The 17,896-nt window shown below is 51.9% G+C and overlaps 1 protein-coding gene across 1 annotated transcript; it reads left to right on the top strand.

Annotated features, from left to right (window-relative positions):
- The first annotated feature begins 5,244 nt into the window (after positions 1–5,244).
- Positions 5,245–9,656, top strand: LOC100285492 (receptor-like protein kinase 5). The gene is made up of 3 exons (NM_001318097.1): positions 5,245–5,954; positions 6,043–7,236; positions 9,030–9,656. Exons 2-3 carry the CDS (start codon positions 6,305–6,307, stop codon positions 9,340–9,342), a joined length of 1,245 nt encoding a protein of 414 aa, NP_001305026.1. The 5' UTR covers positions 5,245–5,954; positions 6,043–6,304; the 3' UTR covers positions 9,343–9,656.
- Positions 9,657–17,896: the final 8,240 nt, after the last annotated feature.

Genomic DNA, 17,896 nt, shown 5'->3' with positions numbered 1-17,896 from the left:
ATAAATACCCCAACCACCCCACATTCATAGCCATCCAAGTCTTCCACTTCTCAACTACTACAAGAGCTCTAGGCATTCAATTCTAGACACATTCAAAGAGATCAAATCCTCTCCAATTCCACACAAAACCCTAGTGACTAGAGAGAGTGATTTGCCGTGTTCATTTGAGCTCTTGCGCTTGGATCGCATTCTTTCTTTCTCTTTTGCTCTTGTGATCAACACTCAATTGTAACCAAGGCAAGAGGCACCGATTGTGTGGTGGCCCTTGCGGGGAAGTTCTGTTCCCGGTTGATTGAGAAGAAGGAAAGCTCACTCGGTCCGAGGGACCGTTTGAGAGAGGGAAGGGTTGAAAGAGACCCGGCCTTTGTGGCCTCCTCAACGGGGAGTAGGTTTGCAAGAACCGAACCTCGGTAAAACAAATCCACGTGTCACTCTCCTTATTTGCTTGCGATTTGTTTTGCGCCCTCTCTTGCGGACTCATTTATTATTACTAACGCTAACCCCGGCTTGTAGTTGTGATTATTTTTGTAAATTTCAGTTTCGCCCTATTCACCCCCCCTCTAGGCGACTATCAGTGTACCCCAATTATCGAGCCATAATTGTGTCTGTTGCGCTTATTACGAAGGCTTGCTATACTATCGTAGCTCTGATGGCCGCACACGCGTTGATGCTAGATACGCTAGAGCTTGTACTCGCGTAGATTGTGGTGGGTTGTTCAAGGTCCTGAAGTCATATTATGCGCAACCTTCATAAACAATTTTGTTTGGCTCTATATTTTTTTTGACTGTGTTGTGTGGCATTGTATATTTATATATCGCCAAGTGGCCATAACAACTATACCAAGCTCTATAGTGCTTGGAAATCTGGGAAATTAAATTAAAATACAATAAAATACAGATAAGTTAATTCTCTGCTCTCTCCTCATGAATAAAGTTTTACCCGAAGTAACCCGAAGATATATAATATAATGCATGAAAGCCTTTTTTGGCACAGCAAACATCACAAATTGGGATTTTATTAGTAAGCAATAAGACCTTATCAGATGAATAAATGCTAGAATCTCAGTCATACATTGCTCAACCAGATGTTGGCACATTGCTATTTGTCGCTGAACGGCATGAAGCGAACTTTGAGATAAATGGCTAGTACCTTAGCAACACGAAGTTGCGAGTATACCAAGAGGTTATTCTGATAATTTTTTCACTATGTTGATGTGAAAACCATAGTGTGTTCCCGTCGAACCACTTTACTCGTTCTATCTAGAACCTCTATGCTTGTGTCGCATACATCTCTCGGAATTGTAAATACTTATAGTCACTGAATTGACTCAGGATAGTCATTTGACAAGTTTGGTATACACTGTAAATTAAATGGTAAAGGTCGGTCCTGAATGGACACATACCTGGGGTTTATGTAGCTGAACTACACTGAATTTCACCCTTTGGCATGCTTACCATTATCTACCTCCGATCTACCAGAAGTGAGAAGGGTAGACAAATAACTATAAAATCCCACATCACCACAAAGCTTGTAGCTAAATTAGACATTAACATATTCTTGGTCCTCGGAGCCAGAAGAGCCATATGTCTTGACCACTAGACTACTAGTGATGATAATTTGTGATAGAAATATAAAGATCTTATGGAGACCTGTTGTATTCTCCCTAGTCGTGATGACTTCTTCGTATGAGAGTAGTACTATCTGTTGTTGAAGATGGATCCTAGGCGGATACCAGTATTGTTTCGTTCTTGCCAAGCAGTTATCATCATTTGCTTCATCAAAAGCTAGTTATATGGTGATTTTCCCAGATAAAATGAATTCTTGGCCTTGTCTGTTCTATTCCAAAGCTTCTCTTTTTGTCGAACAACGAAGAGATCGAAATAATGCTTTATAGAACAAATTGGTATATAATATGAGGAGAAATGTTTGTCCTGCTGGCAGCATCACAAATTATTAACTATTTTTATAAATTCTCTCTCAAAATTATAATACCTAAAAATGTTGCATAAATTGATACCCAATTTCAGATCGGGATGAGTAATTGGGTAAACAATGGGCAATAATAAAACGAGCTGGACTATACATCTCTGCATATAAAAATCTCTGCTTGGCAGCATTGGCCTGATGTCGTGCACTTTACTACCAATATAAACACACATTTTCCTATGTAGCACAATGCAACCAGTGAATGTCTTTGTGAGCGTTAGACCCTGATGGTCATTTTACTTGTTGATCTGAAGTCAACTAATGGCTCCAAATGATGAATGGTATTCATGAGCCCCTGAAGAAGTCTTATGGATAAAATAGTGTTGTGCATGTTAGTCTAAATCTTAATGATTGACTGTGCATTTGGTAATAATAACAATAAGTTTGCAGAATTGTAACCATGAAGCAACTTGTTGTTGCGTGTCTCGCTGGATGTCGAGACTAACCCTTCATGTGAAGGACAAATATGTAGTATTCATGCCACTACATTAATCTAAGTCCAAAGCTCACTGCATAAAACCCCTATCTGTAAGGTGCGTAAGATTTCCCAAATAAATCACCACAATAGCATACATTGGCCACAACCGGATGATTGTGGTTGGGGATTTTATCTATATGCTTTTTAGAACATCTCAGCATTAGGGGGAGGAATGTCCATATAGTGTAATGCCTCAATATTCTATTAAACGCACATAAGCTAAACTGAACCTGTCGTTCAGTGTGTACTCCTGTGTATATGGAGTTTGCCAGAAATCGTTGAGGATTAACCATATTGGTTTGAATGCTTCTACCTGATGTAGATGTGGATATACCCGGGATTAATATCATATCCACATTTGACTTATTGGCATTTGATCTATTCTGCGGGGACGCCTGCGGATATGGTCCATTGGCCTTAGTCAAAGCATATGTTCTGATTGCAGATTCACGTGGTCTGTGATAACTCTCCTCTGATTAATTCACCCTGATGGTGATTTGCCTCACGAAGTGGTTCATCTTGATGATGAAATTCCTAGCAATGCGCGCAATATCATTGTGCTGGGAATACGGAACAATGAATCTTTTGTTTTGGGAAATGACGAAGATCATTATTAAATGTGGGAGACAAATATGTCGACACCTATCTTGCCCCTCTAGATTGCAAATGGATCCAAAACAAAGTCCTAGGCATGAGTGCTTTAAGCTCTCTTATCGGGTCATTGATAAATGCAATCGGGGCTGAACCAATAATCGCAAAATAAAAGTCGCGAGCTTGAAGTTCGGACATTTATGGGCACTATTGAAATAATGTGTGGTGAATGCGACGGTTCAAGTGGTCTTGTAAGAGACTCATCCCACATATGTGTTGAATAACCACTGTTCTGCTATGTATTATATCTGGCAAATGGCATGAATTAAAATATGCAGTTAATATGATTCTGAAGATCTGTCATGAGATCCTAGGAGGACTCATATCTTTGAATTATAAATATGCAACATATAAATCTAGTACCGAATAATACATTCCCGACGAATGAACACTCTCCTATGTAGAGAGAATATCTCCTATTTGAGATTATAGTTCCTAGATGGAACCTTTCCAGAAGAAATAAAGTCTGTGTTAAACACCAAAATTTGATAATCCCTATAAAGGGATAAAGACCCATATAGACCCGAAAAGGAATAAGATGAGGTACCAAAGGACTTGAAGTTCACCGAATAAGCACATGTGCATTCCATGAGTTTTACTCATGGTAATTTCCACTAGATGTGGAATTACGGTATCCTCTAAAGCCCTGATGGCAGAAACCTATAAGGTTTAGGTGTTACTGGCATAATATCCCCATTGTGCCAGAATGATAGACTATAACGATGTATCTGATCCATGAAAAATCCCTGATGGATTACGATCTTTGATGGACTTTTGTTACACCATCATAGATGTTGCAATGGATGAACGCCTGGAGCGATGTGTCATATTTAGAATATGTACTATTGCAACTATATTATCCCCTAAGTCCTATTGAAGGACATGTTATTTGCTTTGCACAACTATGTACAAATTGTGGTGTAAGATAGAAAATGATAGCACCCCAACCTCATCCATTCTCGTTATTCCAGATGAACAATGAGACATATATCTTGAAGAATATGCTTAAGTTACGAGGGATAACGACTTTGACAGATGTCATCGTCAGGGGGAGCGAATGCTTATATTGATCACAATCATGAGACAATAAATGTCATATTCTATGCCCTGAAGGCGTGAGTTTGATGATCAATATGTGAACCTTTATGGAACTTTCTATCAAATATATAGATCCAGTCGATCGAACACCATCGGTCAAAGTGGTTTATTTATATTGATACGTGCACTTACCTCGTACATCCTAGAAGTGAGTTGAGGTAAAGTTCCTGAAATAGTCCTTGCAAGGATATGCAATCCGTTTGCTAAATCTTTATGTGCATATATTTCCAGAAGAAGATGTTTTGCCTTAGTGATACGATTTTGCAAGGATCAGGGGGAGCACATTTCTAAAGTTAGCCCTTGTAGATGATTCGATAGAATCTAGATCCCAGAGGATCGAAATTTGTCCCGATGACAGCTGTTGTACTCTTTTTCCCTTGGTGAGTTTTCTTGAAGTTTCTCACACGAGGTTTTTAACGAGGCAACAAAGTGCAAATGCAATTTGTATCACCATGCACTCTTTCTCCATATTTTTCCCACTGGGTTTTTCGGAGTTTTAACGAGGCATGTGTTGGTCGCGGTATTCGCCCAAGGGGGAGTGTTAAGTAACCCTAGTTAGGGTTATGTGGGCAAATACCGGCTTTGCCCCTGAGGGGTCTCACATCTCTATATAAGGAACCTGTACACCCCATCATATGAGTAGATCAGAAAGAGGCCAGAGGCCCAACCCTATATCCAGTGTCTCGTGTGTTTTCTCTGTGATGTTTATGTGAAGGGAGACAGGTTCTCTACATCTTCTTACGCCTCTACTGCTAACGGGAGGGAAGGGAGCGGATCTAGTGATCCGTGATAACGTAGTTCTCAACAACTACAACTTTTTTCCGCGCAAAGCCACAGCCAAATGCCGTCCATAAAAGTTGTTTTTGCTCGTCCCTCGTCCGGTTCCGTAGCAGTAATCCATTGAATGCAAGATTACCAGGTGAAAGGAGAATTTACTCCTCCCACCAGAGGCGGCAGTACTGCGGGGGAGAAGCGACAGTTCTCACTTTGAGGGGGGGAAGATGGACAAGGACAGATAAAAGAAAGAGATTCGAAACAGTGTGGGCAATTGCTGTGCACGGGCATCAAGGCATCTCTGCTCCGTCTTGGGCTCCTCCTCTCTCGCCCATCGGCCATCGCCCTCCGCTACGGCCACGCGCCGCGCTGCACCCCTGGGCCCCGCGGGTGAGGGGTAGAAACGAGAGAGAGAGAGAGTCCAATCCAGTCGCGCGCGCGCGCCGGGGAGCGGGGACGGGGCGGAGGAGAATGTTTGGCTGGTCCGGGTCCGGTCGCACGGCATGGTGGTGGACGCGAGCCGCCTGCGAGGGCCGAGGGGAGAGGGATGCGTCAAGAAAGCTCTCGGCTTTTAGCTTGCTTTGGGCGCCCACACCAATGCCACACTGCTCTGCTCTCCGAGTAACTTATTGCGAGCAGCGCCCCAGGTGACCGAGCGAGCGGGCCGGCGAGGGCTCAGCTTTGGATAATTCTTGCTCCCTCTTGTCCTTTCGGTTTGAAGCTTTCTGGAGGGAGAAGGGAGCACGCAGCTCGGCGCCAGTGAGAGAGAGGATTAGAGGAGCGAGAGGAAAGGGGGGAGATCATGCTTGCAGAGCGTGCTCCGTGATGCGGTGAGCGCCGCTAACCTCGGTTGATTTCTTGGTGGGAGGCGACAAACGCGTGCGTGAGCCGCCGCTTGCTTGGGAGGTGGTGGTGAGACCAGGCGTGCTCCTTCGCACTTGTCTCTGTTTGAGTTCGTTGTCGTCAGGTACTCCTCACGAGCTCCACGCCGCGCGCGCCTTGGGCGACTGCCTTTTCGATTCGTCTTCTTTGATGCATATTTTCTCTTTCTGTAGGTAAATATCACGAGCACCATGCTCGAGTTCTTGTAGCTCCGCAGCTTCCTCGCTTCTTGCATCCTTTGCAACTTGTCTCCTGTTGTTTTCCTCTGATTTCCATGGAGGAAAGATGCTGGGTGTGCCAGTGATGTGGGCGTGGAGCAGGCAACAATTGGCTCGTCCTGGACATTGATCGATTCTCCCCTATTCTCGTCCAAGGAATTTTATTCGTTTCTCCTAGCAAGTCGTGTATGCTTGTTTCGTGGAGGTAGGAGCTAGGATGACGAGCAGGAACCCTACCAAAACCCTGTCGGTCCTGACCACTCTCCTGCTGCTGCTTGAGTTCCTCGCGCTGTGCGCGCCCGCCTCCGCCCAGCCGCTCCACTCGGAGCCCATGGCTACGCAGTCCCCGCCGCCGCCGCTGCCGCCGGGGTCCACGATTCCCCGGGCGCAGGCCGGCGGCGCCGCACGCCTCCGCCGCATTGCGCTCGGGGTCCTCTTCGGCTCCCTCTCCGGTTTCCTCCTCGCGCTCGCCTTCCTCTACGCCATCCGCCTCGCCATCCTCCACGCCAAGAGCACGCCCGCGATCGCCAAGGGCCCCGTCTCCTTCGCCCCGCAAATCTCCGCCAAGAACCTCCTGGCCGCGCTCCCCGCCGCGCAGCCGCTCGCCCATGGGCCCCATGGCAAGTACTACAAGCTGGCACTCGACAACGACCTCACCGTCGCCGTCAAGCGCCTCGAGGCGGCCAGCCGCCCCGAGGCCTCGCCGTCCATGTCCCCGAGCGCGTCCAAGTCGGACATGAGGAGGGTGCAGAGGCAGCTTGAGGCACTTGCTCGGGTCAGGCACCAGAATGTGTTGTCGTTGAAGGCATACGTTCGCGAGGCGGACCGCCTCTCGCTCGTGTACGACTTCGTCCATGGGGGCAGCCTCGAGGATCTGATGAAGAGGGTAAGGTCGCAGCAAGTCAGCCTCGGTTGGGATGCGAGGAGCAGGATTGCTGTTGGGATTGCCAAGGGACTGAGGCACTTGCATTTTGAGTGCAATCCGAGGATAGTCCACTGCAACCTCAAGCCGTCCAATGTGATGCTAGACGAAGGTTTGGAGCCATTATTGGCAGATTGTGGTGTTGCAAGGCTGATTGCAGCAGGTTCAGGTGATCCAGAATTGTGCACTGGCCTCTACGCTGCTCCAGAATGCTATCAAAGCAGCAGGTAACATCAACGTGCTAGCATTTTCAGTTCTTTTTTCTGAATTTAAAGAATTAGCTAAATTCCTGAAAATCTCAGCATTCTGGTAACCCTGTGGGATAGGATGGAATTTACAGGAAACAATCCAATTCTTGCATGAGTATTGAAAAAAACACATTCTAAGGGCTCTTGGCTTATTGTTTTGATACTTGATCGTATAAATGAAACCTTCAGATCTACCAATGTATTTCTCATGATTGTCACTCTTGAAGTGAAGAAGGGAATCTAAATCTAGTTTGGGTCAGAATTTTCTAGTATTAAATTATATCAACTAAATGTTACTTATATGACATTCTTGATGAATGGTGATCATATATCATTCCCGCTCGGTGAAAGGATACCCAATGACAAGAAGATATGTCGTAGACTTTGTTTGAGTTCCTTGCTATGCATGTATATAATCTTTAGAAACAGATGGCTGGTGCGTATATGTTCGCATTTTTGGATATCAAATCTCAACTGTTCTAATAAAATTCTCGGACCATGGAAATCCCAAAGGTGTTTCGTGCATTATAGAAGCATGGAGATATAAGAAAGGAATTGTAGAAATCTATGACGTATATAGAGGTTCCTTTAATTATTTTCGTTTTGCTTTGTCTAGCTTGTTGACATTGTGGACAAACTATATGTTGTAGTGACTTTACCCGATCATTCTCTGTATTTGACTTCTGCCTGGGTTCGGAGTGATGCCACAAGCATCTGAGTATTGTTTTAGAATAACTAGTGGAAGTTTGATATGTCTCTGGTTTGGCAAAACAGAAATTAAGCTTAAGACTTCCACTTTACATAGGATGGGGGTTTAGCTCAATTGATTGTGTGGGAGACTAAGAGGTTTTTAGTCATGCACACCCAACCATGTTGGTTAAAGCCCTCTTCAGCTTGAGTTTGAGTGTTTTTCCCCTCTTAATGATTAATGATCATGAAAACTTTTATTCAAAAAAAAATCATCAAAACTGCCTACCCCTCCTAGTTTGGTATCTTTTTTGAACTTCCATTATATATATTTTTTATTAAAAAAATTCTTAACCCACCAGATACCAGTGGTTTAAAGGCGCCGCCCGCTCCTAGGCGTCCAAGAGCTCAAGCAATCTGAGGCGCCTTAAGAACCATTGTAGATAGTATACATCCATTGACTTGTGGATGCTACCATCCAGTTTTTCCAAGTTACTACTAGCTAGTGGTCTTCTTTGTCATTAAACTTGCCACAAGAGTAACTGAGAAGGCATAAAGCATAAAAATGATGATCATCCCTAGGGCTTAGTGAAAGTATCTAACTTTTCCTTTTGGCGACATGAGAATCTTTACTTTGCTAGAGGACCTCAATTTTGCGCGCCTTTGATGCTCCCGCTTTTCATAAATTCCTGGCGTGAGCCGTGAGGGCATGCAGAATACCGGCCCGCTCCCTTTTTATGTCCAAAAATGCTATTGCTACCCTTTTTTCATTCAGGCGGACCTTCCATATGCCCCCCCATCAAAGAATAAATCCTTTGAGGATTGGCATTCTGATTCCATCGTTCATATTTCTCCTGGCAAACCCAGCTATGCTATGTCAGTAGATTTTTAGAGGGTTTGCTTCAGTCATTGTAGTGGTGGGTTTTTAGTTTACTTGCACAGTTGCACCCCTTGAGAGGAAGAAGAAGTATACTGATTGTTTCGAACAAAACGGATCTTCTTTTCTGTACAAGTACTGTAGTTGATCTATCCATGTAATTCTTTCTTTGATGATTTGAGACTCAACTGTTTGGTGGTACGTACAGGTACACGGATAAGAGTGATGTGTACGCCCTTGGCATGATCCTGGGCGTGCTGCTCACTGGGAGAGACCCGACAGACTCTTTCTTCTCGGGAGAGAGTACCGGGCAGGGCGGCCTCCCAAGATGGCTCCGGCACACGCAGCAGTCCGCGGACCCGAAAGAAACGCTGGATAGCAGCATCCTGGGGGACGAGGGAGAAGAGGAGGAGATGCTGATGGCCATTCGGGTTGCCATTGTCTGCCTCTCGGACTCGCCAACCGACCGGCCATCCAGCGACGAGCTCGTCGCCATGCTAACGCAGCTCCACAGCTTATGATTAATCACCATATATCGCAAATTTCTTGAGCGGCTGCCGCTGCGCATGGCCTTAAAACCATGGGGGGGCGATCATGTTGGATCAGTGCTTCCTGTTTCACAGCTAGCACGGGGGAGTGTGCAGCAGATCTCATTGTGTGGTGCTTGTGAGTCACAAGCGCTGAAATGGTCGACAAGGGAACTGACAGTTCAAGGCCATATAGGACAGGCGCAGTCGCTGTGTTCCCTGTACGATTCATCAGTGATGTAGTAGCTAGGTACAATACAAGATGGTGGTTGAGCTTCCTGGGTTGTTTTGCGCGTGGGCTGTGAATATGTCTTGGTAGAAAAAAAGCTCTGTGCCGTGGATCTGATCTGTTGGTGTTAGCTGTAGCCTGTGTATAGCCTGTAGAAAGACGTGCTTGTGCTGTGCACTGAGACCCATCATGTACACCCCCCCGGCTCCACTCCAATTTGCCTGAGAGCAGAGAGACTATGATGCCGAGTATTTAACAGGCTGCTGGGGCCAACGGTTTCCATATCATTTCTCTGCGTCTCATGAGCTCTCCCACATGTTTGCGAGGAGAGGTCAGAAGAGAACTGCCGCGGTCATGCATCAACTGCTGGCCCACTGTGCTCGCTTGATTGCCTCCATGTGCAGCCTGTTCTTGTAGACTCTTTGACTCTGTCAGACGCTGGAAATAACAAGAATCCCATGTGAGCCCGGACCATTGGTGATGCTTGTCCTGCTCTGCTCTGGTCTATGGAGGGCTGCTGCATCGCAATTTGCAAGCACCATTTCTGAGGGGCTTTTATTGCCCACCCAACCGTGCCCCTGTTTCACTGTCTATCTGCAATGGCATGGCCATGGGCCTCGTGCAGATGTCTGCTGCACACAAGCACCATGCGATGCGTGTAGCGCTGAAGGGGCCCAGTGGCAAGACGAGCAGCGCGCGGGTACAGCATGCATGCCGCATCGCAGGCTTTGCATATGGGGCTACTATTCCCGGCGGTCACCTTTTCCATACGACAAGAGGAAGCAGCCGTACTAGTAACAGTGGCTCAGAGGGAGTGAGGGACTGAGGGAGTAAGTAGTGACGCACAGGCCAGGCCGCCACGGAAAGAACGGCCGAACGGGGGATCATGCGCTAGACAAAAAAGTGTGTTTTGTAAGAAAAAAAAATTTGGTCACCTTTCTATATAGAGTTCAAACTGTCCCCTCGGTCCGATACAGTATGATGTGAGTTTGGTTAGAGGTTATTTATTTTCATCTTCTATTTCAAACTTATCTTTATAAAACTCGGTCGAGAAGCAAAATTTCAAACTTATCTTTATAAAACTCGGCCGAGAAGCAAAAGACCGCCCTCTCGGTATTCCATATAAAAAGAGACCGAAACAATGGTTCCGGCCGAGAAAATCTTCGAACCCTGGCCCCCCATCACTAACGGGTCGGCGTCAACTGTCCACTCTGCAACGGTCCAACCGAAGGGTGGCACACAGGACACCGTAACCCGAGAGCGGACGGGGCACATCGAGGGGATTTTTTTAACCAAGGCTGAAAATTCGTTCCAGATAGGAATCGAACCCAGGACTTGGAGGTGCTACTCGGAAGTCCTTAACCGCTAGGCTAGAGGCCCTTTCACAAACTTATCTTTGTAAACATAAGCAGCTCACGGCTAGAGGTGCTAATAGGCTTTAAATTTTATACTCTAAAAATTTAAGGATCGAATCATATTAGAATCGAACTCTATTTATATTTATTTTTGAACTAAAATTAATTAAGTACTCAAATAAATTGTAAAAAACATTTGGATCATTATCTATTACCACCCCTACTCACGGGCTAGATGGTCACAGCCTTAGGCACGGTCCGCTGACATAGGATCAACACGACACACCCGACAACTAGGAAGTGTTGAAATGGGCTTCATGTCTGGTAGGGACGGAGCTAGCGGTGGGACGGTGAAAGGGAAATTGTCGGGGACCATAATTAGGGGTACCCTCAAGGCTCCTAAATCTCAGCTGGTAACCCACATCAGCACAAAGCTGCAAAGGCCTGATGGGTGCGACTAAGTCAAGGATTGGTCCATTCGAGGGACGCGATCACGCCTCGCCCGAGCCCAGCCTCGGGCAAGGACAGCCGACCCCGGAGGATCTACGTCTCGCCCGAGGCCCCCCTCCAGCAACGGACACACCTTCGGCTCGCCCAAGGCCCAGTCTTCACCAAGAAGCAACCTTGGCCAAATCGTCACGCCAACCGACCAGATCGCAGGGGCATTTAATGCAAAGGTGGTCTGACACCTTTATCCTAACGTGCGCCCTCCAGTCGACAGAGCCAAAGTGACCGCAGTCACTTCGCCGCTCCACTGACCGGTCTGACAAGAGGACAGCGCCGCCTGCGCCGCACCGACTGCTGAGCCACTCGACAGAGTGAGGCTGACAGCAGCCAGGCCCGGCCTCAGGCGCCATAGGAAACTCCGCTTCGCCCGACCCCAGGGCTCGGACTCGGGCTCAGCCCCGGAAGACGACGGACTCCGCTTCGCCCGACCCTAGGGCTCGGACTCGGGCTCAGCCCCGGAAGACGACGAACTCCGCTTCGCCCGACCCTAGGGCTCGGACTCGGGCTCAGCCCCGGAAGACGACGAACTCCGCTTCGCCCGACCCCAGGGCTCGGACTCGGGCTCAGCCCCGGAAGACGACGAACCCCGCTTCGTCCGACCCCAGGGCTCGGACTCGGGCTCAGCCCCGGAAGACGACGAACTCCGCTTCGTCCGACCCCAGGGCTCGGACTCAGGCTCAGCCCCGGAAGACGACGAACTCTGCTTCACCCGACCCTAGCGCTCGGACTCAGCCCTGGCCTCAGCCGACGGTCTCCGCCTCGCCCGACCCAGGGGCTCGGACTCGACCTCGGCCTCGGAAGACAGACTCGACCTCGACCTCGGAGGAGCCTCCACATCGCCCAACCCAGGGCACGGACCGACCACGTCAACAGGAGGCGCCATCATTACCGTACCCCAAGCTGACTCAGGCTACGGGGAACAAGACCGGCGTCCCATCTAGCTCGCTCCGCCAGACAAGTAATGATGGCGCCCCGCACGCTCTATGACGACGGCGGCTCTCAGCCCCCTTATGGAAGCAAGAGGACGTCAGCAAGGACTCGACAGCCTCGACAGCTGTCCTTCCGCCAGGCTCCAGCGCTCCTCCGACAACCACGACACCACACGAACCGGGTGCCAAAACCTCTCTGGCTGCCACGATGGCATGTACTTAGGGCGCTAGCTCTCCTCCGCTAGACACGTTAGCACACTGCTACACCCCCCATTGTACACCTGGATCCTCTCCTTGCGCCTATAAAAGGAAGGACCAGGGCCCTCTTACAGAGGGTTGGCCGCGCGGGGAAGGACGGGACGGCGCTCGCGTGAGGCCGCTCGCTCCCTCCCGCGTGGACGCTTGTAACCCCCTACTGCAAGCGCACCCGACCTGGGCGCGGGACAAACACGAAGGCCGCAGGATTTCCACCTCTCACGCCCGTCTCCCTCCGGCTGCCTCCCCCCTTCGCGCTCCGTCTCGCGCCGACCCATCTGGGCTGGGGCACGCGGCGACAATTTACTCGTCGGTTCAGGGACCCCCCGGTCTCGAAACGCCGACAGTTGGCGCGCCAGGTAGGGGCTTGCTGCGTGTTGACGAACAACTTCCCGTCAAGCTCCAGATGAGCAGTCTCGAGCAACCTTTCCAGCCCGGGACAGTGCTCCGTTTCGGGAGTCTTGAGTTCATGTCCCTCGACGGCAGCTACGACATGATACTCCTTCCCCCGCCGCGCGACAGCGACAATGGCGGCCGACAGCCCGCCCGCCGGCGGCGGAATCGACGACGGCTTCCCCACGAGGTGGAAGAACAACATTCGAGCTCACCCCGTCCCCTCCCCCGCCGACGGAGGAGGAGGCGGGGCAACCAAGGCCAAGCAGAAGGCGGCACCTCGTCGGCTCTCGAGCGAGTCGACGGCGCCGGCGCCCCAACGGGGGGCACGTCGGGCATCGACCTCGCGTCTGAGACGAAGGCGAGCGCCCTCTCCCCGCAACACGCCAATCCCAAGCAAACGGACGATGCCAGCACGTTCGCGAAGGACTTGCTGGGCGTCACCCTCGTACCTGAGACGACGGTGCAGTCAGTCCTTGACGTGACTTCGTCACCGCCCGTCGACCAAGAGGTACCAACCGATTCCCATCTCACGCCTTTTGGATTCAGCCTCGACCCGCCAAGCGACTTCGCTTTGGTGGACGCTCTCGTAGAGGCGAGTCCAAACCCTCTAGGGTATCGTATGCGGTCACCCTGGGACCGGCTGACGGACGTCTCGACCTACGGGCCCTCGGGGCCCGAGGAAGATGACGAGCCCGACTTCTGTTGGGATTTCTCCGGACTTGGTAACCCCAGTGCCATGCGGGACTTTATGACCGCGTGTGACTACTGCCTTTCCGACTGTTCCGACGGTAGCCGCAGCCTCGGCGACGAGGACTGCGGCCCAAGTCGTGAATGTTTCCACGTCGATCTAGGGGGTCCCTCCGAAGGCAACCATCTTGGTATGCCGGAGAACGGTGATCTCCCTAGGCCTGTGCCTCACGTTGACATCCTACGGGAGCTAGCTGTGGTCCCCGTTCCGGCGGGGGGTCATGACCCACAGCTCGAGCAAATCCGCGGGGTGCAGGCCAGGCTCGACGAGGGAGCAGGAACACTTGAGCCGATCCGCCGGGACGTCGGGCAGGAATGGGCGGGCCAACCTCCGGCCGGAGAAGTGCGTCATCTACCCCAGGGTATCCAGCACCGCATCGCCGATGATGTCAGGGTAAGGCCGCCACCCACCTCCAGCGGAGTCAGCTAGAACCTGGCTGCAGCGTCAATGCTTCTCCGCGCGATGCCGGAGCCATCAACCACCAATGGGCGGCGAATTCAGGGAGAGCTCAAGAATCTCCTGGAGGACGTCGTGGTCCGACGGGCCGAAAGCTCCGCCTCCCGAAGGCAGGGGTACCCCTCGGAACATCGCGCCGCGACTTCCCGATTCATGCGGGAAGCCTCGGTCCACACCGGGCGCGCGCGCAACACGGCGCCTGCGGCCCCGGGTCGCCTCGGCAACGAGCACCATCACCGCAACCGTCGGGCCCACCTCGACGAGAGGGTGCGCCGAGGCTACCACCCCAGGCGTGGGGGACGCTACGACAGCGGGGAGGATCGGAGTCCCTCGCCCGAACCACCCGGTCCGCAGGCTTTCAGCCGCGCCATACGACGAGCGCCGTTCCCGACCCGGTTCCGAACCCCGACTACTATCACAAAGTACTCGGGGGAGACGAGATCGGAACTGTGGCTCGCGGACTACCGGCTGGCTTGCCAGCTGGGTGGAACGGACGATGAAAACCTCATCATCCGCAACCTCCCCCTGTTCCTCTCCGACACCGCTCGCGCCTGGTTGGAGCACCTGCCTCCGGGGCAGATCTCCAACTGGGACGACCTGGTCCAAGCCTTCGCCGACAATTTCCAGGGCACGTACGTGCGCCCTGGAAACTCCTGGGACCTCCGAAGCTGCCGACAACAGCCGAGAGAGTCTCTCCGGGACTACATCCGGCGTTTCTCGAAGCAGCGCACCGAGCTGCCCAACATCACCGATTCAGATGTCATTGGCACGTTCCTCGCCGGCACCACCTGCCGCGACCTGGTGAGCAAGCTGGGTCGCAAGACCCCCACCAGGGCGAGCGAGCTGATGGACATCGCCACCAAGTTCGCCTCTGGCCAAGAGGCGGTTGAGGCTATCTTCCGGAAGGACAAGCAGCCCCAGGGCCGCCCACCGGAAGATGCCCCCGAGGCGTCAACTCAGCGCGGCGCCAAGAAGAAAGGCAAGAAGAAGTCGTAAGCGAAACGCGATGCCGCCGACGCGGACCTTGTCGCCGCCGCCGAGTACAAGAACCCTCGGAAACCTCCCGGAGGTGCCAACCTCTTCGACAAGATGCTCAAGGAGCCGTGCCCCTATCACCAGGGGCCCGTTAAACACACCCTTGAGGAGTGCGCCATGCTTTGGCGCCACTTTCACAAGGCCGGGCCACCCGTGGAGGGTGGCAGGGCTCGCGACGACGATAAGAAGGAAGATCACCAGGCAGGAGAGTTCCCCGAGGTCCGCGACTGCTTCATGATCTACGGTGGGCAAGCGGCGAACGCCTCGGCTCGGCACCACAAGCAAGAGCGTCGGGAGGTCTGTTCGGTAAAGGTGGCGGCGCCAGTCTACCTAGACTGGTCCGACAAGCCCATCACCTTCGACCAAGCCGACCACCCCGACCACGTGTCGAGCCCGGGGAAATACCCGCTCGTTGTCGACCCCGTCATCGGCGACGTCAGGCTCACCAAGGTCCTCATGGACGGAGGCAGCAACCTCAACATCATCTACACTGAGACCCTTGGGCTCCTGTGTGTTGATCTGTCCTCGGTCCGGGCAGGCGTTGCGCCTTTCCACGGGATCATCCTCGAGAAGCGCGTCCAGCCCCTCGGACAACTCGATCTTCTCGTCTGCTTTGGGACGCCCTCCAACTTCCGAAGGGAGACCCTCACGTTCGAGGTGGTCGGGTTCCGAGGAACCTACCACGCAGTACTGGGGAGGCCATGCTACGCGAAGTTCATGGCCATCCCCAACTACACCTACCTCAAGCTCAAGATGCCGGGTCCCAACGGGGTCATCACCGTCGACCCCACGTACCGACACGCGTTCGAATGCGACGTGGAGTGCGTGGAGTACGCCGAGGCCCTCGCCGAATCCGAGGCCCTCATCGCCGACCTGGAGAGCCTCTCTAAGGAGGTGCCAGACGTGAAGCGCCACGCCAGCAACTTTGAGCCATTGGAGACGGTTAAGTCCGTCCCCCTCGACCCCAGCAGCGACACCTCCAAGCAGATCCGGATCAGCTCCGAGCTCGATCCCAAATAGGAAGCAGTGCTCGTCGACTTTCTCCGCGCGAACGCTGACATTTTCGCGTGGAGTCCCTCGGACATGCCCGGCATACCGAGGGATGTCGCCGAGCACTCACTGGATATTCGAGCTGGAGCCTGACCCGTGAAGCAGCCTCTGCGCCGATTCGACGAAGAAAAGCGCAGAGCCATAGGCGAGGAGATCCACAAGCTAAAGGCGGCAGGGTTCATCAAAGAGGTATTACATCCCTAATGGCTTGCCAACCCCGTGCTTGTGAGAAAGAAAGGAGGGAAATGGCGGATGTGTGTAGACTAAACTGGTCTAAACAAAGCATGTCCGAAGGTTCCCTACCCTCTGCCTCGCATCGACCAAATCGTGGACTCCACTGCTGGGTGCGAAACCCTGTCTTTCCTCGATGCCTACTCAGGGTATCACCAAATCAGGATGAAAGAGTCCGACCAGCTCGCGACTTCTTTCATCACACCCTTCGGCATGTACTGCTATGTCACCATGCCGTTCGGCTTGAGGAATGCGGGTGCGACGTACCAACGGTGCATGAACCATGTGTTCGGCGAACACATTGGCCGGACGATCGAGGCCTACGTCGATGACATCGTAGTCAAGACGAGGAAAGCCTCCAACCTCCTTTCCGACCTTAAAGTGACATTCCGATGTCTCAAGGCAAAAGGCGTGAAGCTCAATCCCGAAAAGTGTGTCTTCGGGGTTCCCCGAGGCATGCTCTTGGGGTTCATCGTCTCCGAGCGGGGCATCGAGGCCAACCCGGAGAAGATCGCGGCCATCACCAGCATGGGGCCCATCAAGGACTTGAAAGGCGTACAGAGAGTCATGGGATGCCTTGCGGCTCCGAGCTGCTTCATCTCGCGCCTCGGCGAAAGAGGCCTGCCTCTGTACCGCCTCTTAAGGAAGGCCAAGTGCTTCACTTGGACCCCTGAGGCCGAGAAAGCCCTCAGGGACCTGAAGGCGCTCCTTACAAACACGCCCATCTTGGTGCCCCCCACTTTCGGAGAAGCCCTCTTGATCTACGTCGCCGCGACCACTCAGGTGGTTAGCGCCGCAATTGTGGTTGAGAGACGAGAAGAGGGGCATGCATTGCCCGTCCAGAGGCCAGTCTACTTCATCAGCGAGGTACTGTCCGAAACCAAGATCCGCTACCCCAAAATTCAGAAGCTGCTATACGCGGTGATCCTGACGCGGCGGAAGCTGCGACACTACTTCGAGTCTCATCCGGTAACTGTGGTGTCATCCTTCCCCCTGGGGGAGATCATCCAGTGCCGAGAGGCCTCGGGTAGAATTGCAAAGTGGGCGGTGGAAATCATGGGCGAAACGATCTCGTTCGCCCCTCGGAAGGCCATCAAGTCCCAGGTGCTGGCGGACTTCGTGGCTGAATGGGTCGACACCCAGCTCCCAACAGCTCCGATCCAACCGGAACTCTGGACCATGTTCTTCGATGGGTCGCTGATGAAGACAGGAGCAGGCGTAGGCCTGCTCTTCATCTCGCTCCTTGGAAAGCACCTATGCTACGTGCTACACCTCCATTTCCCGGCGTCCAACAATGTGGCTGAGTACGAGGCTCTGGTCAACGGGTTGCGCATCGCCATCGAGCTAGGGGTCCAAC

The sequence above is a fragment of the Zea mays genome, chromosome 3 (assembly GCF_902167145.1).
Source record: "Zea mays cultivar B73 chromosome 3, Zm-B73-REFERENCE-NAM-5.0, whole genome shotgun sequence".
Classification (NCBI taxonomy): Eukaryota; Viridiplantae; Streptophyta; class Magnoliopsida; order Poales; family Poaceae; genus Zea; species Zea mays.
The sequence above is the reverse complement of the archived record's forward strand: the minus strand, read 5'-3'. Positions and strand labels throughout refer to the sequence as shown.

What these genes read in the sequence shown, in the direction of transcription:
- LOC100285492 (NM_001318097.1), top strand. Translation starts at nt 6,305, where the DNA reads ATGACGAGCAGGAACCCTACCAAAACCCTGTCGGTCCTGACCACTCTC. An exon ending in GAATGCTATCAAAGCAGCAG is followed by an intron (nt 7,237 to 9,029) that starts GTAACATCAACG and finishes TGGTACGTACAG; the next exon opens with GTACACGGATAAGAGTGATG.